The sequence below is a fragment of the Peromyscus maniculatus genome, chromosome 8 (genome assembly GCF_049852395.1).
Source record: "Peromyscus maniculatus bairdii isolate BWxNUB_F1_BW_parent chromosome 8, HU_Pman_BW_mat_3.1, whole genome shotgun sequence".
NCBI classification, from domain to species: Eukaryota; Metazoa; Chordata; class Mammalia; order Rodentia; family Cricetidae; genus Peromyscus; species Peromyscus maniculatus.
The window spans coordinates 87182540-87200624 of record NC_134859.1 but is presented as its reverse complement, the minus strand read 5'-3'; the positions used below and the strand labels follow the sequence as shown (position 1 = coordinate 87200624).

Sequence of the window (18085 nt, the reverse complement as noted above, 5' to 3'; positions counted from 1 at the left end):
GGGAAATGAACCCGGGTCCCCTGGAAGAGCAGTCAGTGCTCTTAACCTCTGAGTGATCTCTCCAGCCCCGTCTTTGGGTTTTTTTGAACTGGCCATAAACTCAAGATTCTCCTACTTCTGCCTCTCAAATGATGGAATTATAGGCCTGAGCCATCACGTCCATCCTCGCAGTCTTGTTTAAATTAGGAAACTGATGTGGTCTTCAAGCAATTGTTGCTTTTTTTTTCTTTCTACTTTTAGTATTTTTGGAGACAGGGTGTCATGGAGCTGAGGCTAGCCACTCTGCTCAGCTGAGGATGACCTTGCACTGATCTTCCGGCTTCTACCGCTTAAGTTTTAAGATTATGGAATGCATCATTCTGCTTCATTAGCTAATTCTTTAGTTTTCAATTTTTTTGTTTAATTTCTTTTTCTTTTTTATGGCGTGCGTGCGTGCGTGTGCGTGTGCGTGTGCGTGTGCGTGTGCGTGTGCGTGTGTGTGTGTGTGTGTGTGTGTGTGTGTGTGATGGAACCTAGCTAGAGTTTTGAACACTCTGGATTCTACACCAAGCTCCATTCCAGGCTCTGTTAAATTTCTGTACTCTATATTCACATACAAGACTTTATGCATATGTAGAAAACGTGTTTACTTTCCCCTCTTCCTGTCTCCCTTGGACCACATCTTCCTCTCCACCGGCCCCTCCATTCACATCAGCCTCCTATCCCATTTCTGTGTTAATCTGCACTAATAGCCTTGTGTGTGTCCTTCTGTTCTTTAGTCGTTCATACAATCACATACAATATGCAGCTACGTAAGTGAGGGATCAGTTGTTGTTTATTTCACACAGGTAAAGTTAAAACACTACAGGGGCTTTTCACAGAGTGTATCCCTCTCCAGAGTGTATCCCTCTCCAGAGTGTATCCCTCTCCAGAGTGTATCCCTCTCCACAGCGCTTTGAGGAATCTCTCCTTGCCATCTGACATCTGTCCAGGGTTATTGCTTAATACTCCATACTAAATCAGTCTCTCTCTCTGTCTGTCTCTCTCTATCTGTCTCTCTGTCTGTCTGTCTGTCTGTCTGTCTCTGCATGTGTGTATTAGTGAGGCCTATTAGCCAGTTTGGGCTACACAATGAGACTTTGGTTCCCAAAACCAATAAAACACTGGTTGTAATGCTTGCTTAGGATACAGAAGGCTCTTGGTTCAGTCTCTAGTACCTCAGAACAAAAACAAAACAAAAGCACCAAACCAAACCAATTATTCAACCAAACAAAACCCCAACCAAAACCCAAACCAAAAAGTTTGCCTGAACTGAGATTCTGGCTTGCCTATTTATCTATCTATCTATCTATCTATCTATCTATCTATCTATCTATCTATCTATCTATCTATTTAAAATTTATGCATATGCATGTGTGTGCACCTGAGTACATGTATGTGCCAGCAGAGGACAGAAGAGGCTGTCGAATCTCTTGGAACTCTAGATACAGGCAGTTGTGAGCTGTCGAGCGGGTGCTGGGAACTGAACTTGGGTCTTCACAAGAGCAACAAGGATTCTTAACTGCTGAGCCACCTCTCTGGCTCCTGCCTTGTTAATAGAGTAGATTTTTAAATTTGTGTTGTGCTCAGTATAACTCTACAACCCAAAAATGATGGCCCAAGGAAGAGAATAAAGCTGAACCAGGAATGCAGACCTCGCAGGAGCTAGTGTGGAGCAGTGGGGGAGACTGAGGCAATCGAGGATGTGGTGGACCCAGCACCTCTCCAAGTCTGTCTTCTCACCGGTACATGTCAGGTATTATAACCTAAAGGGGCCCACATGAGGATTCAAGGCTGCAACAGGTGGGCAAAACCCACCAGCTTATTCACTGCTTCCCGCTCCTTTTTGACGGTTTCTCGATGGCCCAACCCGTTATTGCCTCATTTGATTCTTGCAGCAAGGCTGCAGATACATATCTGTGTCCTGCTTCCTAACGATGAGCCAGAGCAAGCACCTCCTCCCTGTTACCACTATCAAGCCTCCCTGCCAACTCACCAGCCTGATTCATCCCTTTTTTACAGGTGGGGAAACTGAGGCTCAAAGAGGTTGAGCAACTTACCCTAGAGTTCATGGCTGGTAGGCGAACTGACCCCTGGCCTGGCTTGATTTGATTAGGCTTGCAGAGAAGTTAGGTTTGTAGGAGCAGACTGGTGACTTCGGCCCGCCCTAGTCCACTTCAGGTTGCTCCCGGCAGGGGGTGTACTGGGCTAGGACTGGTGCAGAGTGCGGCTACAGTGATAGATCAGGTGCCACCCTGGCCTTAAGGAAAGAGCCTTACAGCATCCTCACACAGGTGAGGTGCTCTTTGTCCTCCTGCTTCAGGTGCCTCCATGTGTGGGGGTGGGCAGTGCCCGGGGTGGTTGAACTCTTTCTCAACAGTCTCGCCGTGGTTGATTGTCTCTTTCCCACTCCTCCTCCAGGCACAGTGGTGGGGGCTGGGCGCTGGAACTCACCAAGGACTGAACGATGGCTACTGTTTGCCTTGTGTGCTCCAATGGTCACAAGAATGCTTGCAGGCTTGGTTGGGTTCCAGGCGATGGGAATAAAAACCTCCTATAAGCTGATCTGCCTGGGCTGGGTTCCTCCTCCCTGCCTACTGCTGTGACTCGAGGATGAGAAGGGGCGAGGAATGAGACATAGTACAATAAAGCCTTGTGAGTGCTAGCTTTTTGGAGAGAGACCCTAAGAGAGTAGTTTTACCTCTAAGCCAGCCCGAAGGAGAACCGCTCAAGTTGGGTTCATTTTGTCCATTAAAAAAAAATTAATGAATAGTTGTCAGTTTTATATTTCCCTTTTCCATCACCTCTACAATCCCCACCATCCCCATCAATAGAACCTGTCTAACCTAGTGCCATTGTCTTATCACCACTATCACCACTACCCCCACCATCCTTTCCGTCATCACCATTCCCACCCCTACCATCATCACCACCACTACCATCACTATCACCATCACCACCATTACCACCACCACCACCATCACTATCACCACTACCATCACTATCACCATTACCAACCCCACCATTACCACCACCACCATCACCACCACCACCACCACCACCATCACCACCACCACCACCACCCTCTCACAACCACCTCTAGTACCATCAATATGATCAGTGCCACTGTCTCTAGCTCTTTCAAATGCCTTCTTTGTGGGTTAAGTAAAAATGCAAATAAAGTTTTGGGATATCAAGACATCACCCACACTAGGATTGCTGAAGAATCCTTTGAAAAAGACCAGCTAATATCAAAGCATAAAGGAGGAACCCCACCAGCTCCCATGGGACTCCCTGGGGACAGACAGTGCTTGGTGTATCTGGTGAAGGCTGGGTGACTTCTGCTTCCTTTCACCTAGGTTATCCTATCTTATCACTAAGGCCACCAACTCTTCTCGCTCTCTTCACTTGTATCTTCTCATCCTTCACTTTATTTGAGTCAGGGGCAGAGTTGTTTTGTTTGTGATTTGTTCCCCTCTTGGTCTGTTTATGGCCTGAGCACAAGGCTCCTTGGCATGCTGGAGCCTGCTTATAACTGACTCTTCAGAGCCAGCGTTAAATCCTCAGGAATTTTGTGAACCGATGTGTTGAACATGGTCAGTACTAACAATTAAATTCATGTAAATGTAATTTAAGTAAAATATACTAAAACAAAGGCAGTAAATTCTTGGAACATGTCACTTCTAATTTATTTTACTAGTATCTATGCCACCAAGGTTACTTAACAACCATTTTATCTGTATAGCAGACGTGATATACAATGGCATGCTACTGTACATCTCTTCCCAACTTTACCTTGACTCCTTCAAATTATCCACGGCGGATGTTAACCACAGTGAAAACAACAAACAGTACACGTTGGGGCTTGAGCTACTGGTTTATTTTTTTAGACTTAGAAGTTGGAAGGAAAAGTGTTAATAATGAAAATTATTCTTTTTGTTCTGTTTCCCTGTTTTTAAGACAGGGTCTCATGTAGCCCAGGCTGGACTCACTATGTAGCTGAGGATAACCTTGAATTCCTAATCCCCCCTGCCTCCACCTCCCAAGTGCCATGAGCCATCATATCTGGCTTATTGAAAACTGATCTTAGGAATGTGTCATGTCTGTTGCCATTAAATTGGAAACAATAAAAATTACCAGAACCATTTTTTTTCAGCATTCAAGCTTTTCTGATTACATATAGAAGCCCTTTAGGTTTTTGTCTTTTTCTTTGTATGTGTATGTGTGTTTTCCTGCATATAGATCTGTGCACCACATGTGTGGATGCTGCCTGCAGCGGCCAGGGAAGGCATCAGATCCCCTGGGACCACAGTTACATCTGCTTGTGATCTGCCACATGAATGCTGGGAATCGAACCTGTGTCTTCTGGAAGAGCAGCCAGTGCTCTCAAGCCCTGAGCCATCTCTGCAGCCCCATCACTCAGGTTCTTGACTGATGATACATGTCCACTGGCATTCAGGCCAGAACTGCGTTTGGTAACCACAATCACAAGTTGCAGGAGTTTGGGAAGGTGTGGCAACATGAGCTGGTAGAAAACAGCAACAGCATCCACCCACTTCTTGTAGTAATGCAATTTACCATGAATGTATGATCAAAGTGTAGTTTCCTTTCTTCCCTGGTTGTTAAATGTTTTTCTGACATACAACTGACTTTATTAAAATTCAAAGATTCAGGTACCTTGGTTTGGGCTTCCCCCAAACTGATCTTTAGTACCCAGCCTTGAACCTCAGCCTTTCTGACTGTGGGAACTCTACTCCCCCCACCCCCACAGTCCTAAGCAACTTCCCTCAGTCTTGGGGAGCAGATGGACCGCAAGACTTTGGATCTGCTCTCACATTCCTGCTTGGTGGAAAAGACTCCTTTACCTTTTACCCTTGAGGTAAAACTACTGAGCTTCTGTCTCTCTGTCCCCATCCTCCAGTCCTGGTGGCTCAGGATTCCTGACACAGCTATTCTGACCCTAGTGCTGACTCTCTAGCAACTCACTCTGTGGTGGTGAAGTTCCCACAGCCCCACCCCTGGCTGAAAATGCCCTCCCTGCTCCACCCTCCAGAGCTTTTCCTGCTTTCTGACCCTGAGTCAATGCTCTCTTTTCCAGAAGCCTTCCGTGTGCCACCTACCCCACCTGGCAGCCTCCCGGCTCTGGCCTCCATTCAGCCTGCAGAATAAAGCTTATTCATTCTCTGCCATCAGTCTGCCTCAATGGCAAAGAATAGGGCTCCCCCATCAGACCAGAGCAACCACAGTGAATTAATATGCTAAGTACCTACCAGGTGAAGCACTTTTGCAGCCTCTAAGGCATTGAAGTGAGCTGTAGGAGGACTCAGGCCAGAGACAGTAGCAAGGCTGAGCCTGGGGAAAAGCCAGGAGGCCTGAACTGATAGGGTGAGCCCTCTTGGGAGAGGAGAGGTCTGAGCCAACACCATTCCTTGTCTGGACAGTGGTAAGTCCTCTACGTTTTCCTTTCTACCTGTCCCTCCAGGTATGTTCCATGAGGACACCATGGCGGTCTCGGTCAACAGCCCAATGGCACCACTTCCTAGAGCCCCGAGGGAGTCCCAGTGTTGTTAGGATGGAGACTGAGAGTCTCACCACCTTCTTCATCCCCAGTCTCTGCTCGCAGTTTCATCAGGCAGACCCAGCTCTGAGCTGAGAGCTGCAGCCAGGCTTAGCTGCTTGTAGTTTCCATCGGGCAGGTTTCTTGTCTCCTTTGCTCAGCTTAGGTGCTTCCCTGAGCAAATGAGATGTCATTCTTCATGTCCTCTGCTGGTTTGGTACCCCACCGATCCTCAAACATCAGCAAAAGACCCTCACTCTCTCTGCCCTTGGCTGGTCAGACTGCCTTCCTTCACACATCTGCTCACCCACGGCTCTTGTCTCTTCTGCCTGTTCATCTGTCCATTTATCCATCCATCCATCCACTCATCCTACTTTCACTCGTTTATTTATTCTTGTGCTCCCTGCCCGCATTTGATCAAACCCAGAGCCTTAAGCATACTATGCAAGCATTGTAACACCGAGCTAATCACCTGGATCCCCCATCTCATCCTTCCATTTCTGTTTCGTTGCATTTATGCATCCATCTGCCCACCCTCCATCCATCTACCCATCTGACCACCCCTTCATTCATTTGACCACTTATTTATCATCCATCTTATCTATCCACTTTTTCTACACTCCCTTTTCTTCTCTTCCTCCTTGATATCCCACCCTCCATCCCTCTGTCCATCTGTCTATTATTATTATTATTATTATTATTATTATTATTATTATTATTGGTTTTTCGAGACAAGGCTTCTCTGTGTGGCTTTGTGCCTTTTCTGGAACTTGCTTTGTAGACCAGGCTGGCCTCTAACTCACAGAGATCCACCTGCCTCTGCCTTCCATCTGTCCTTTATTGAGCATTTGCTCAATGCGAGTAGAAATCATATCTTAAAGTCAGATGGAGCAGAGGTTGGGTCCAAAGGAGAGTGAGGGAGTTGGAAAGGGATACAGGACAGGTGTAGAAATTAAGACAGAGGCTGGGAGGTGGATAGGGATGTAGGTGCCTGCAATGAGCCTGGCCTGTTGAAGGCTTGGTTCACAGTGGAGCATCATGGGTAATGGTTGGAGAATGAAAGCTGTATGTTCCCTGTGGTAGAAACCAGTGGGTGGTTAGTAACCAGATCTATTGTTGGATCTTAGTCATCTGACCACTTGTGTTCTTAACCTTGATATGATCCTGGGGTGCAGACTGAGCACTCTGTATATATTCTTACTCTACCTCTCCCAGACCCTGGTGGCATTGTTAAATGTTTTTTTTTTTTTTATAACATTTTTAACATTTTAAAAAGTGGGATCTTCTGTGTGTCTTTTACACATCCCTTTAGCCCTCTGAGCCTTATATTCCCATTTGTAAACTTAAGACGTTAGTCTAGAGTCTAGGTTGAGGTCTCTTGGGGAGGCACCTTTTAGTAGAAGAAAACCTGCCCTTGACAAATGGGGTTTGAATCCAGGCTAAGCAGGAGCTGGACCATATGAGGCAGCTCCTTTGCTGCAGAAGTTGAGATGTCCTCACACCCCCAATCTTCATCTTTAGTGTGGGGCACAGTCTCTGTCTCATAGGCTTTGTAGCACAGTTAGGCAGCCTGGACAGGCTTCCCGTGCCAACGTGCTTGACCCAGCATATTTGCTGAGTCAGGCCAAGTTCTTATAAGGACACATGACTCAGATGGCCAGGCTGACCTGGGATACCAGCAACCAGCCAATGGCAGAGCTCGCTGGAGGAAAGTGGACTCTCGGCTTTGGGGGAGTTACTCTCGGCTTCTGATTGGCTCCCTGCCTACATCCCTGCCTGCTGGTCTGTTCTGGACAAAATGTTTTAGCCATCCCTGTCCTCTGCAGTAGAGGCTGGTTGGGTCCCAGCTTCCCTGCAAATGAGAGCCCTGAGTGCTAGGAGACCTCTCTCTGAGGCTTGGCAGGGAGGGGGTGGTGGGGCTTAGGGGCCTGGAAGAGAAGGAAGGAAGGTCCTTTTATCAGGAAAAATAGGGAAGGCCAGCCTTGGGACTGGGGACCATATTTCACACCTGTGTCTGGGAGGACTTTACTGTCTATTTCTTTCCCACGGGGCTGGACGGGGCCAAGAGAAAACAGAATGAGGAAAATGCTTGGACCAGACATGGTGGTTGTCTATAATCCCAGAACCAAGAAGCTGAGGCTGGAGGATGACTGTGACTTCAAAGCCAGCCTGGCTACATAGTTAGAGCCTGTCACAAGCAAACAGGCAGTCAAATAAAAACCCCAATACCAACAGCTCTACACCTCCCCCCCCCCCCCCCCCCCCCGCAAATCTACTCCTCTACTCCTGCCTTCCACATAACAAAAGAGAAATACTTTAGAGAATTTCTCTAAAGGAAGCCGGCATGGAAATGTTCTAGACTGGGCAGTGAGATGGTTCCAGGACACTCAGTCTGACTTGGGGTAGAGGAGGGAGCCAAAGAGTATTTTCTCTAGGTGTGGACTCCTGCCTCCCCCAGGCCTGTTCTGGAACCACAGCTCTTTAGGGAGTCCAGAACAAGTCAGATTCTTGAGCCCAAGGGGTGATAAGAGTTCTTTTCCCCCATTGACAGAACCATACGCTGGAGGTCAAAGATGAAGGGGAAATCAGACTCATGTACAGCCTCTAGGTCTCTCCTTCACAATGTTCATTAGGATAAAATAGGAATTTTCCTGGCCTGTGTACACCATCAACTTAGCGGCAACAAGACACAGCAAGGTATCTATCTGTCCTCTGACCTAATACGATGCTTGGAAGGATGCCGCAACATCTGTGTGGGTTTCTTGGCAAATGCACCCGTCTGGTCATGAGAAAGCAGGGAAACAGGAACAGAGAGATTCTACTGGAGAGCCAGTCAGTACTGTTCAAAAGGTGTCCAGGTCATGGAAGTCAGGGAAGGTGGAGGAGCTGCCCTAGACCCGAGGATGCTCAGGGGACCAGATGAGTGAATGTGTCATGAGATCCACAATATATAGTCTGTAGCAGAGAGGGAACACTGTTGGAAAAACCAGCAAAATTCCAGGAATGCCTGTGCTTGACTAGTGACATTGTAACTTACTGCTTTGAAAACTGTACAGTGATTACGTGAGGGGTTCACATCGAGGGAAACTGGCTGAAGGGTACGAATGTATTCTCTGAACTCTGTTCTGCAATTTTAAAATGTATTATTATTACTGTTAAAGAGATGGAGTCTTATGTAGCCTAGGCTAGCCTCAAACTTGCTGTATGGCTGACAGTGGCCTTGAGGGTAATTCCCCTGCCTCTACCTCCCAAGAACTAGAATTACAGGCATGCACTACCAAGCCTGATCAAGTTTTATATCTTTTTGAAAACTTCTGAGAATCTAAAATTATTTTTAAAAATAAAAATAGCCAGGCATGGTGGGTGATAAGGGATTATAATCCCAGCACTGGGATGTAAGAAATAGAAGCAGAAATTACAAATTTGGGGTCAACTTGGGCTACATGGGGAGACCTTATCTCAAATGAAACAAAACCAGAAGAAAACAAACGAACAAACAAAAACAACCCAAAACCAAAATAAAAATAAAAACAAAAGAAACAAAAATAAAACTGCTCTATCTCAGAGCAGCTGTGTGTTTGTGAAGGAGCTAAAGGAGGGGCAGTGGGAAGCCTGGGGCAGCACTGAGAAGCCCCCATCTCCCTGCCGCCCTGCACCCAGCACCCTAACATGTACAGCTCAAAGCTCCTCTCCCCAGAAACCTCCAGACTGGCCCTGCCCACCTCTTACCGTAATTATCTCTGCCAAGTTTTCCCTGCCTCCTCCACAGCTGGCTACCGGCACCCAGTCTGCTAACACAGGGTGTGAGTGGTGTCCTCCCAAAGTCAAGGCTACGTGCAAGTAGGGTCTCTGCAGGGACAGATGAGGACTGAGATGACGTCACACTGGATTGGGGGGGGCACTAGATCCAATGAGTGCAACTGTGAGAGACAGAACAAGAGGGATGGACGCACGGTAAGGCTGTGGGGAGAAAAAGGGAGAGCTTGGAGTTTTGTTGCCATGAACCCAGGGACTCCAGGAGACGCCTGGTGGAGGTCAGGAGGGAGCCTTCCCGAGATCTTCAGAGGGAGTGTGGTCCCTCCATCTTCTCTGGGGGCATGTGGTTTCCAGAACGGGGGAAATAGGCATTCACTGTGGAATCTGCCGAGGCTGTGATGACTTGGGACACACACAGCCCTGAGACATGGGCGGGCGGTATTTAGTTTTCGCAGGCTTGCTCTTGTATTATGCAACTTTGAAGGCCTTTTCTCTTTCTTCCAGGCCAAAGACTTCCAAAGGTAGGGACAGTCTCTTCCAGTATCTCTCTATCTCTAGACTGTGGGCTTCTAGGGCAAGGCTTGTGCCTCTTTTCTTAGCCCTGGCTCCTCCTCCATGAAGATGTAATCCCTTAGCTCCACCCAGGCCTCAGCACACAATGAGGCAGTGTGGGGGCTGCTTGGCCCAGTCCCTTCACCTGTTTGGATTGGCATGGGTCTCCCCACCGCAGGGAGGTGTAGGAGACTCACTAACCACAGAGTGCTGGCTGCCTAAGCCCCTCCTTTCTTCCCTGTCCCGGGGCAGGCTAGAGGGAGGGGCAGATATGGTGCTCACACAGAACATGCTCACAGGAGGTAGGGGTACACCAGGTCCCAGCAGACAGAGGTGCCTATCTGATACCCATTCCAACTCATTAACCTTTGCTGCCTCGGAGACTGCATGTCCTGAAAATGTCATCATCATCATCATTACCATGGGGACAGGAGAGGACTGTCTGGTGCCCCTTCCCCAAATCCTTTGGCAGCCCTTTGGCCATGGAGCCTGTGTCTGTTGACCTTGACGTATCTACCTGGGGGAACCAGAGCCTAGGGTGGGGAGGGCTGGCAAGCGTCTCCTCTTAGACTGTGTGTGTTTATCCGACATTCATTCCTTGCTATCTCTGTTTGGATAAGATGGAGGAGCAGGGTGGGAGAGGAAGAGGAGCAGGGTATAGATGAGGACCAGAGGAGGAGGAGGAAGAGCAGAGAGAGGAGAAACTGGAGGAGTAGAGGGGTAGGGGAAGAAGAGGAGGGGGAGAGGTAGGGGGTGGGAGAAAGCACTGGCAGGGAGGATTCTGTCTTTTTCTCCAGGAAGGAGATCCCTACCTCTTACTGCACCCAACAGCAACACAGTTTCCAACAGAAAGTATCCATCTCTCAGTCCAAATCCCCTCCACCTCATGCTGGGGAGAGTGAAGGGCTGGGTCACGGTTGTGGAGAATCTTCTCTGCAAAGAGATTAGAAGTGTCTGTCAGGGGTGGGTGGAGCCGGGTGGAGCTCCAGGTTACTCATATCCTTGCTAGTCCTTAGAGAGTCAGATTTGGGGGAGCCCTCAGCCTCAATAGTCTGCCTTAGCATTGTCTTCTGAGCTCTTAAGCCCTGTGGTGGGGAGGGTGTTGACTTCTCTTTGGTAGCAGGCAGGGTCAGGTGGGGTTGGCTGTCTGAGGCGCTGCTTCCCTTCTGGGAGCAGGTGATACTAAGAAGAGTGTAGGAGCCTCAGCGGGGGCTGTTGGGGCCTGTCTGGGAAGATAGGACATGCCAGGCAGTCCCAGACAGGACCACATTCCTCCCAACATGCCTGCTGGGGTCCGTGGGGCTGAGGGGCTGGCAGGAGGGTGTGGGGGGCAGGAAGTGGGTGTTCTGGGAGTTTGTCAAGCATGTTAGATACGGGATAGCTGAAACTTGGTATACAAACCTCTGAAGCAGAACTAACTGGGCTCTTGGAGATGTCCCCTGCCCCTCAGGGACTCAGGAGTCAGGGACCCCATGTCCACTTGGGCCATATCCTTGACTCAGTCCCACCCCACTCCCCGGGGCCAGCATTTCTCCCTGACACATGTCTGGGGTGAGCTCCACAGGGGATCAAGTGAGGGTGTCTGAGCCAGCTCTCTGTCTCTCTGCCTCAGCTCTCCTGACATCTGAGGCTAGAAACAAAAAAGTTTGCTTTGTCCCAGCCATGTGTCCTCATATGCTTTGAGACCAAAATAAGCACTAACCTTCCGGCCAGACTCCATGCCACACAAAGTTGACAAAAACCTTCAACGTCATTGTCTCGTTGGACACCCCCCCCCCCCAGCTGTCTGCCATAGAAACAGTGGGTGGGTGCTCTTTGCTCCCACTTTTCAGAAGAGCAAACTGAGGCTCTGAGAAATGTCATGTCCTGGGTTGCACCTGACTCTAGGCTCTTCCTCAGTGTCTCTGGCTGTGTCCGTGAGACCTTTGGTGACTTAATAGCTAATGTCACTGGTCTGTGTGCATGTGCGTGGTGGATATTAGGATCTGTACCAAGGGCTGAGGGGAACTGCCTGGAGTCTGAGCCACCTGGATGGCTGAAGCTGTGACAGACCCTTTATCATGGCCAGTCCCTAGGTAGTGCTGAGGGTGGCCATTCTGGTATTTCTCCAGCTAGATGCCTGCTTTTTGCTATGGTGAGCTTTCTCTATGTGTAATAAAGACCTCCCCCCGCCCCACCGCCATTTAATGGGGATTAACAGGTAAGCAGGTTTACAGTGTGGTAAGGTCCTATTCTGTCATTCTGGTTGAGCCCAGAGCGCGGGTTCCTAAGGGCTGCGGCTCCCAGGGCCTCATGGGAAAGTGTAGCCTCCAGGCCCACCCCTCCCCTGATGAATCATGCCTGGCGGGACGAGAAAGCCCCAAACACTTCAAACAATGAGTTTCCAGTAAAATATGACAGACATGATGAGGCAGAGGAGAGGAGGGAGCTGCTGGGGAGTTGGCGCTGGCCTGTGAGTGATGAAAGCCAAGGGGAATGGAAACCATCAGGCCCGCCCCCTACTCCTGACTATAAAGCACTACCATCCTTTTCTGACTTACCTGAGTAGCACTCTCTTCTCTCTGCCGGCTCACTTGCTCACTTGCTCACCTCTCGCAAAACGATGACCACCTGCAGCCGCCAGTTCACCTCCTCCAGCTCCATGAAGGGCTCCTGTGGCATTGGTGGTGGCTCTAGCCGCATCTCCTCCGTCCTGACTGGAGGATCCTGCCGGGCTCCCAGCACCTATGGGGGCCTGTCAGTCAGCTCCTCTCGCTTCTCCTCTGGGGGAGCCTGTGGGATTGGGGGTGGCTATGGTGGGGGCTTCAGCAGCAGCAGCTTTGGGGGCGGCCTGGGTAGTGGCTTTGGTGGTGGCTTCGGTGGCGGTATTGGTGGTGGCTTTGGTGGTGGCTTTGGTGGCGGTCTTGGCGGCTTCGGTGGTGGTGATGGGCTCCTGGTGGGCAGTGAGAAAGTGACCATGCAGAACCTCAATGACCGGCTGGCCAGCTACCTGGACAAGGTGCGAGCCCTGGAGGAGGCCAACACTGACCTGGAGGTGAAGATCCGCGACTGGTACCAGAGGCAGCGGCCCACTGAGATCAAAGACTACAGCCCTTACTTCAAGACCATCGAGGACCTGAAGAGCAAGGTGGGTCAACTGGGCAGCAGGACCTGCCATTCAGATTTCCTCCAATGCTTCAGGTCATCTTTAGACTCCTAGGCAGGACAGCGTCCAGTCCCAGATCCCTCTCTCTGCGGCCCTGAACATCCCCACTAAGGCTGGCCAGTGAGAAGATGGTGTCCCTTCCTGGCTTTTCCCCATGCTTTTCTCAGCTTCAATTCTTAGCCCACACGAGACCAACGGTTCCGGCCCTTAACATTTTGCAGGGGAAGAAGCCCAAGCTTTAAGAGGTGCTGTGACTTGCTAAAGATCACACCGCAGAGAAGGGGCAGGGCTGAGACCAGAGTGCTGGCGGCCCACCTTCTGCTGCAGGAGGCAGTTATCTTCTCCAGCAGAAGGGAGGAGTGAGTCTCTAACGGGACCGCGAGCTAGACACCCAAACCACTCATTAGCTTGTTAGTCTGGGCTGGGGCTGCCGCCGCCGCCACCGCCCATGCGCTTTGGCTCCAGCTGGCCTTTCCCTATAGCCAGACAGACATAGAAAACCCACAGCCGCAACTCATCGAGGCCCATCTATTTACCCTGAACCAGAGATTCTGGTGGGGCTATGCTTTCAGAACCCTTCTTCCTGCTCCAGTTTAACCTGCTTGGCTCTAGTGCCTCGCATAAATTATGGAAATTAGACAAGTCCCTGGCAGGGACTGCAGCCAGGCTCAGGGATCCATCTGTCTGCTTTTCTTCTCCAGTTTCCTTTTTTTCTAATCCCCTGGGCAAGTTGGGTTTTGTCTCTTGGGAAAGTCCCACCTGAGGTCCATGCCCCATGGGCTTAGAAAGGAATATGTATGTGTGCAGAGGGCTGATAGGGCTGTCCTGTGTGGAGAGGAGGATCCGGAAGATGGAAGGTATGTAGGGAGCCTTAGGGAGACTTTGAAACACCAGGACCCATCTTAGGTTTTACAGGTGAGTGATAGTAATAAGACCTGAATTCTAGGGCTTTTGAGTCTGGGGCCTGACCTATGCACAGCTCCTCTGTTGACCAGGAGTCAAAGTCTTGCGTTGAAAATGACTATGTGAGGTTGTCTCTCAGGCTGCTGTGGTGAACATGGGATGAGGAGAATAAGAGTCAAGCAAGAGCTAGGGAGAAAGGCCGGTCAGTGCAGGCTGCAGTGAAATCTGCCTGCAGATATCTGTTTAACAAACAACCCGTGGCTTTTCCATTCTACAGATCCTTGCAGCCACTGTGGACAATGCCAATGTCCTCCTGCAGATCGACAATGCCCGGCTGGCCGCTGATGACTTCCGCACCAAGTACGTTTTCAGTGTGGTGGCTCAGAGCTTCCAGCGTCTGCAGGGTGGGGCATTTTGGATCAGTGCTTCCTAACCAGAGTGGGATGGTGCCAGGAGAACCCCTTGGGGTGCTTGTAAAAATGCAAGACTGTTGGACTCCACCCTGGGAGTTCAGTTCAGTTATTTGTAACCTAGGTGATTCTGATCCACAGCCAGATGTGAGAGCCATCAGTTTAGGGAGAGGTGCTCGGCACTCCTCCCACCTGTCCCTAAAATGCAGTAGGTGTCATATTTGGAGGCCTTGAGCCTTATTGGCTGTAGCTGGAGGTGCCTTTTTCAGGTGAATGCCTAATGATGATCCTTATTCCCTGGACTGTAGGAATGTTCAGACCTAAGCACTCAATGGGTACTGTGTCTAATACTGACTCCCCACAACACCCCTGGGTGCCAACTGTGGGAATAATACACATAGGAAGAGAACAAAGCTTTCAGTGTGGCTGGGATGGATAGCTCATTCCTTTTCTCTTGCCTCATTCCAGGTATGAGACAGAGCTGACCCTTCGCATGAGTGTGGAAGCTGATATCAATGGCCTGCGCCGGGTGCTGGATGAGCTGACCCTGGCCAGAGCTGACCTAGAGATGCAGATTGAGAGCCTGAAGGAAGAGCTGGCCTACCTGAAGAAGAACCACGAGGAGGTGAGAGCTAAACACCCAGCTTAAAAGGGTGAATGTAGAGAAGCAATAGAATGGCAGATGGGGAGGCAGTGTTCAGGCCAGGATCACCTCTTGCTAGAAAGTCCTGTCAGCCATGAGGCTTCTAACTATGGGACTTTTCTGCCTCTGCAGGAGATGGCCTCCATGAAAGGCCAGGTGGGTGGAGATGTCAATGTGGAGATGGATGCAGCACCTGGTGTGGACCTGAGCCGCATCCTGAATGAGATGCGAGACCAGTATGAGAAGATGGCGGAGAAGAACCGGAAGGATGCCGAGGAGTGGTTCTTCACCAAGGTGGGTGTCATTTGGAGAGGAAGGGATGCAGATTGCCTGCCTTCCAGGTGTTTTTTTTTTTTTTTTTTGGTGCGAATGGTGTTCTCTTTTTCACAGACCGAGGAGCTGAACCGAGAGGTGGCCACCAACAGCGAGCTGGTGCAGAGCGGCAAGAGTGAGATCTCTGAGCTCCGACGCACCATGCAGAACCTGGAGATTGAGCTGCAGTCCCAGCTCAGCATGGTAAGGATGCTGTTGCACACAGAGGTTGGACTCATTGAAGGGGCATGGCCATTCCCAGTGATTCACCACCGCATTTCTCTCCTTCACAGAAAGCATCTCTGGAGAATAATCTGGAGGAGACCAAAGGCCGCTACTGCATGCAGCTGTCTCAGATCCAGGAGATGATCAGCAGCGTGGAGGAGCAGCTGGCTCAGCTGCGCTGTGAGATGGAGCAGCAGAACCAGGAGTACAAGATCCTGCTGGATGTGAAGACCCGGCTGGAGCAGGAGATTGCCACCTACCGTCGCCTGCTGGAGGGCGAGGATGCCCAGTAAGTGCCTGACCCACCTCTAGTCCACACCCCTTCTCTTTATAAATGTCCCCCAAACGTCTAACATTCTACACTATTCTGTCTTTACAGCCTCTCATCCACCCAGTTCTCCTCATCCTCCCAGTTCTCCTCTGGCTCTCAGTCATCAAGAGACGGTAAGACTCTCCTTCCATTGTGCCTGGGCTCCGGAGAACCTTCAGATCTTCCAGCAGATCTAGGGCCTAGATTAGGACTTTCTTGGGGGTTAAGCTAAATGTTCTTACTCAGTATCCCCTATGAGTCTCCTCAGATAGAAAAAGCCATTTCCTAACTCTCCTTAGGGCTAGGACTGGCGACCTTCACCTTGTTTCTCCAATGGGTGTCTGGGTAGACGCCACGATAATGGAAATCAGCACCACGGACAGCACCCTAGATGGGCCATCTGATGTATTTGGGTTTAGTTGGATCTTCTAATGCATCTGGGTTTAGTTGGGCAGCACCAGCTGAATGCTCCAGTCTGAGGACACAGACTGTATGACTACAGGATGCCCTGGCAGCAGTGTGTGAGGTGGAAATCGGGACAGAGGGCATCAGGAGACAGTTCACTCCTCAGCTTCTTGGCTTCTTGCCACTTCAGAACACTTCATCTGTCCACCTCCGCTAACGCCTTCTCTCTCCCATTCCCCAGTGACCTCCACCAATCGCCAGATCCGCACCAAGGTCATGGATGTGCATGACGGCAAGGTGGTCTCCACCCATGAGCAGGTCCTGCGCACCAAGAACTGAGGCTACTAGGCACTGCTCAGACCTAGAGGCCCATGTGTGGACACAGACACTGCTGAAAGAACCCCTCTACTGTCCCCACACACTTCACCCTTTACGTGACCCTCCTCCCTCCTGGCAATCAATAAAGCTTCTTTTCTGAGTTGCACAATCACTCTCTCCCTGGTCATTGTCAGGAGTGGGGGTGGGAGGAATGTGGGTAGTGTTCCTTTGGAGCTTAGGCAAGCACCTGGCTCTGGCCTCTGGGACTGGGAGAAAGGGCCCGGGGGTGGGCTTGGCTCAGATCCCAGGTTGGCTCTCACCACCTCAGAAGATATAGGTGGCTGTGTGTACCAGGTCATGAGATCTCTTAGGGCAGAGGTGTGTTTCCTCATTCATTCATTGGTCCACACATTCACCAGATATGGAGTGCCTTTAGGTGCCAGGCAGTGTACTAGGTGTATTCTTTAAAATAAAGTTGTAAACATTATTATTATTATCATTGTGTGTGCACAATATGTGTGTGTGAGTGCAGATGCACCTGTGTCAGAGTGTGTATGTGGAGGTTGGAGGGCAATTTTGGGGAGTTGCTTCTCTTCTTCTGAGGTGGGTTCTGGGGATCGAACTCAGGTTGTCAGGTTTGAGTAGTGCTTCTTCTACCTGCTAAGCCATCCCACTGGCCTTTGGTTAAGGATTCTTAATGATTTTGTGATCCTTTAAGATGACTCTGTATTGGAACTTACAAATTTTCTTTGTATATCCTGTTTCCAAATAAGTAGTCATCTTTGTGTGCATTGTTATGGGGTTCACTAGTCCCCCCAAACTTTGTGAAGTTAAGGTAAAAACTCATGCTCTGTTGGTGGTCTTATCTCCCTGGTATGAGCCAGTCTAGAACTGAGTCTAAGTCAGTTCAGAGAGGTGATTCTCAACCTTCCTAACACTGTGACTCTTTAAGACAGTTCCTCATGTTGTGGTGACCCCCAACCATAAAATTATTTTCATAACTATAATTTTACTACTTTTATGAATTGTAATGTAAATATCTGATATGCAGGATATCTGATATGTGACCCCTGTGAAAGGATCATTCAACCTCCACAGTGGTCTTGACTCATAGTTTGAGAACCTGATTTAGAGGAAGTAGATGACCCCTTTCTAAGCCTCAGTTTCCACATCTGTAAAATGGGAATGATGATAGCCTGTCTCCTGGTCTTGGGGATGTTGGCTGGAAACACAACCTGTAAGAACATTGTCCAGCATGGCGTCTGGAGTCCATGGGCTCAAGGCACAGCTGTGTTAGCAATGCTGGGTACCATTCATGACAAGCACATTTCCAGAGGCTTCCAGAATAGGCCAAGTGGTTTTTAACCTCGGCCCTGCTCTGAATTAGTGACCTCGGAGAGCCTGGCTCTCAGTTTCCTCATTGTGCAGGAAGAATGATGGACCCTGTGTCTTGTTGCTGATATACAAATCTAACAAGTAAATACACCTTAAGATCCAGGCTGACCTCCGAGCCTGATGGGTCACCCACATA

At 49.7% G+C, this 18085-nt stretch overlaps 1 protein-coding gene across 1 annotated transcript; it reads left to right on the top strand.

Moving 5' to 3' along the window:
- Positions 1 to 12399: 12399 nt before the first annotated feature.
- On the top strand, positions 12400 to 16723 carry LOC121820816 (keratin, type I cytoskeletal 14). The gene is made up of 8 exons (XM_006992867.3): positions 12400 to 13010; positions 14209 to 14291; positions 14810 to 14966; positions 15117 to 15278; positions 15375 to 15500; positions 15590 to 15810; positions 15901 to 15965; positions 16478 to 16723. Exons 1-8 carry the CDS (start codon positions 12486 to 12488, stop codon positions 16573 to 16575), a joined length of 1437 nt encoding a protein of 478 aa, XP_006992929.2. The 5' UTR covers positions 12400 to 12485; the 3' UTR covers positions 16576 to 16723.
- Positions 16724 to 18085: the final 1362 nt, after the last annotated feature.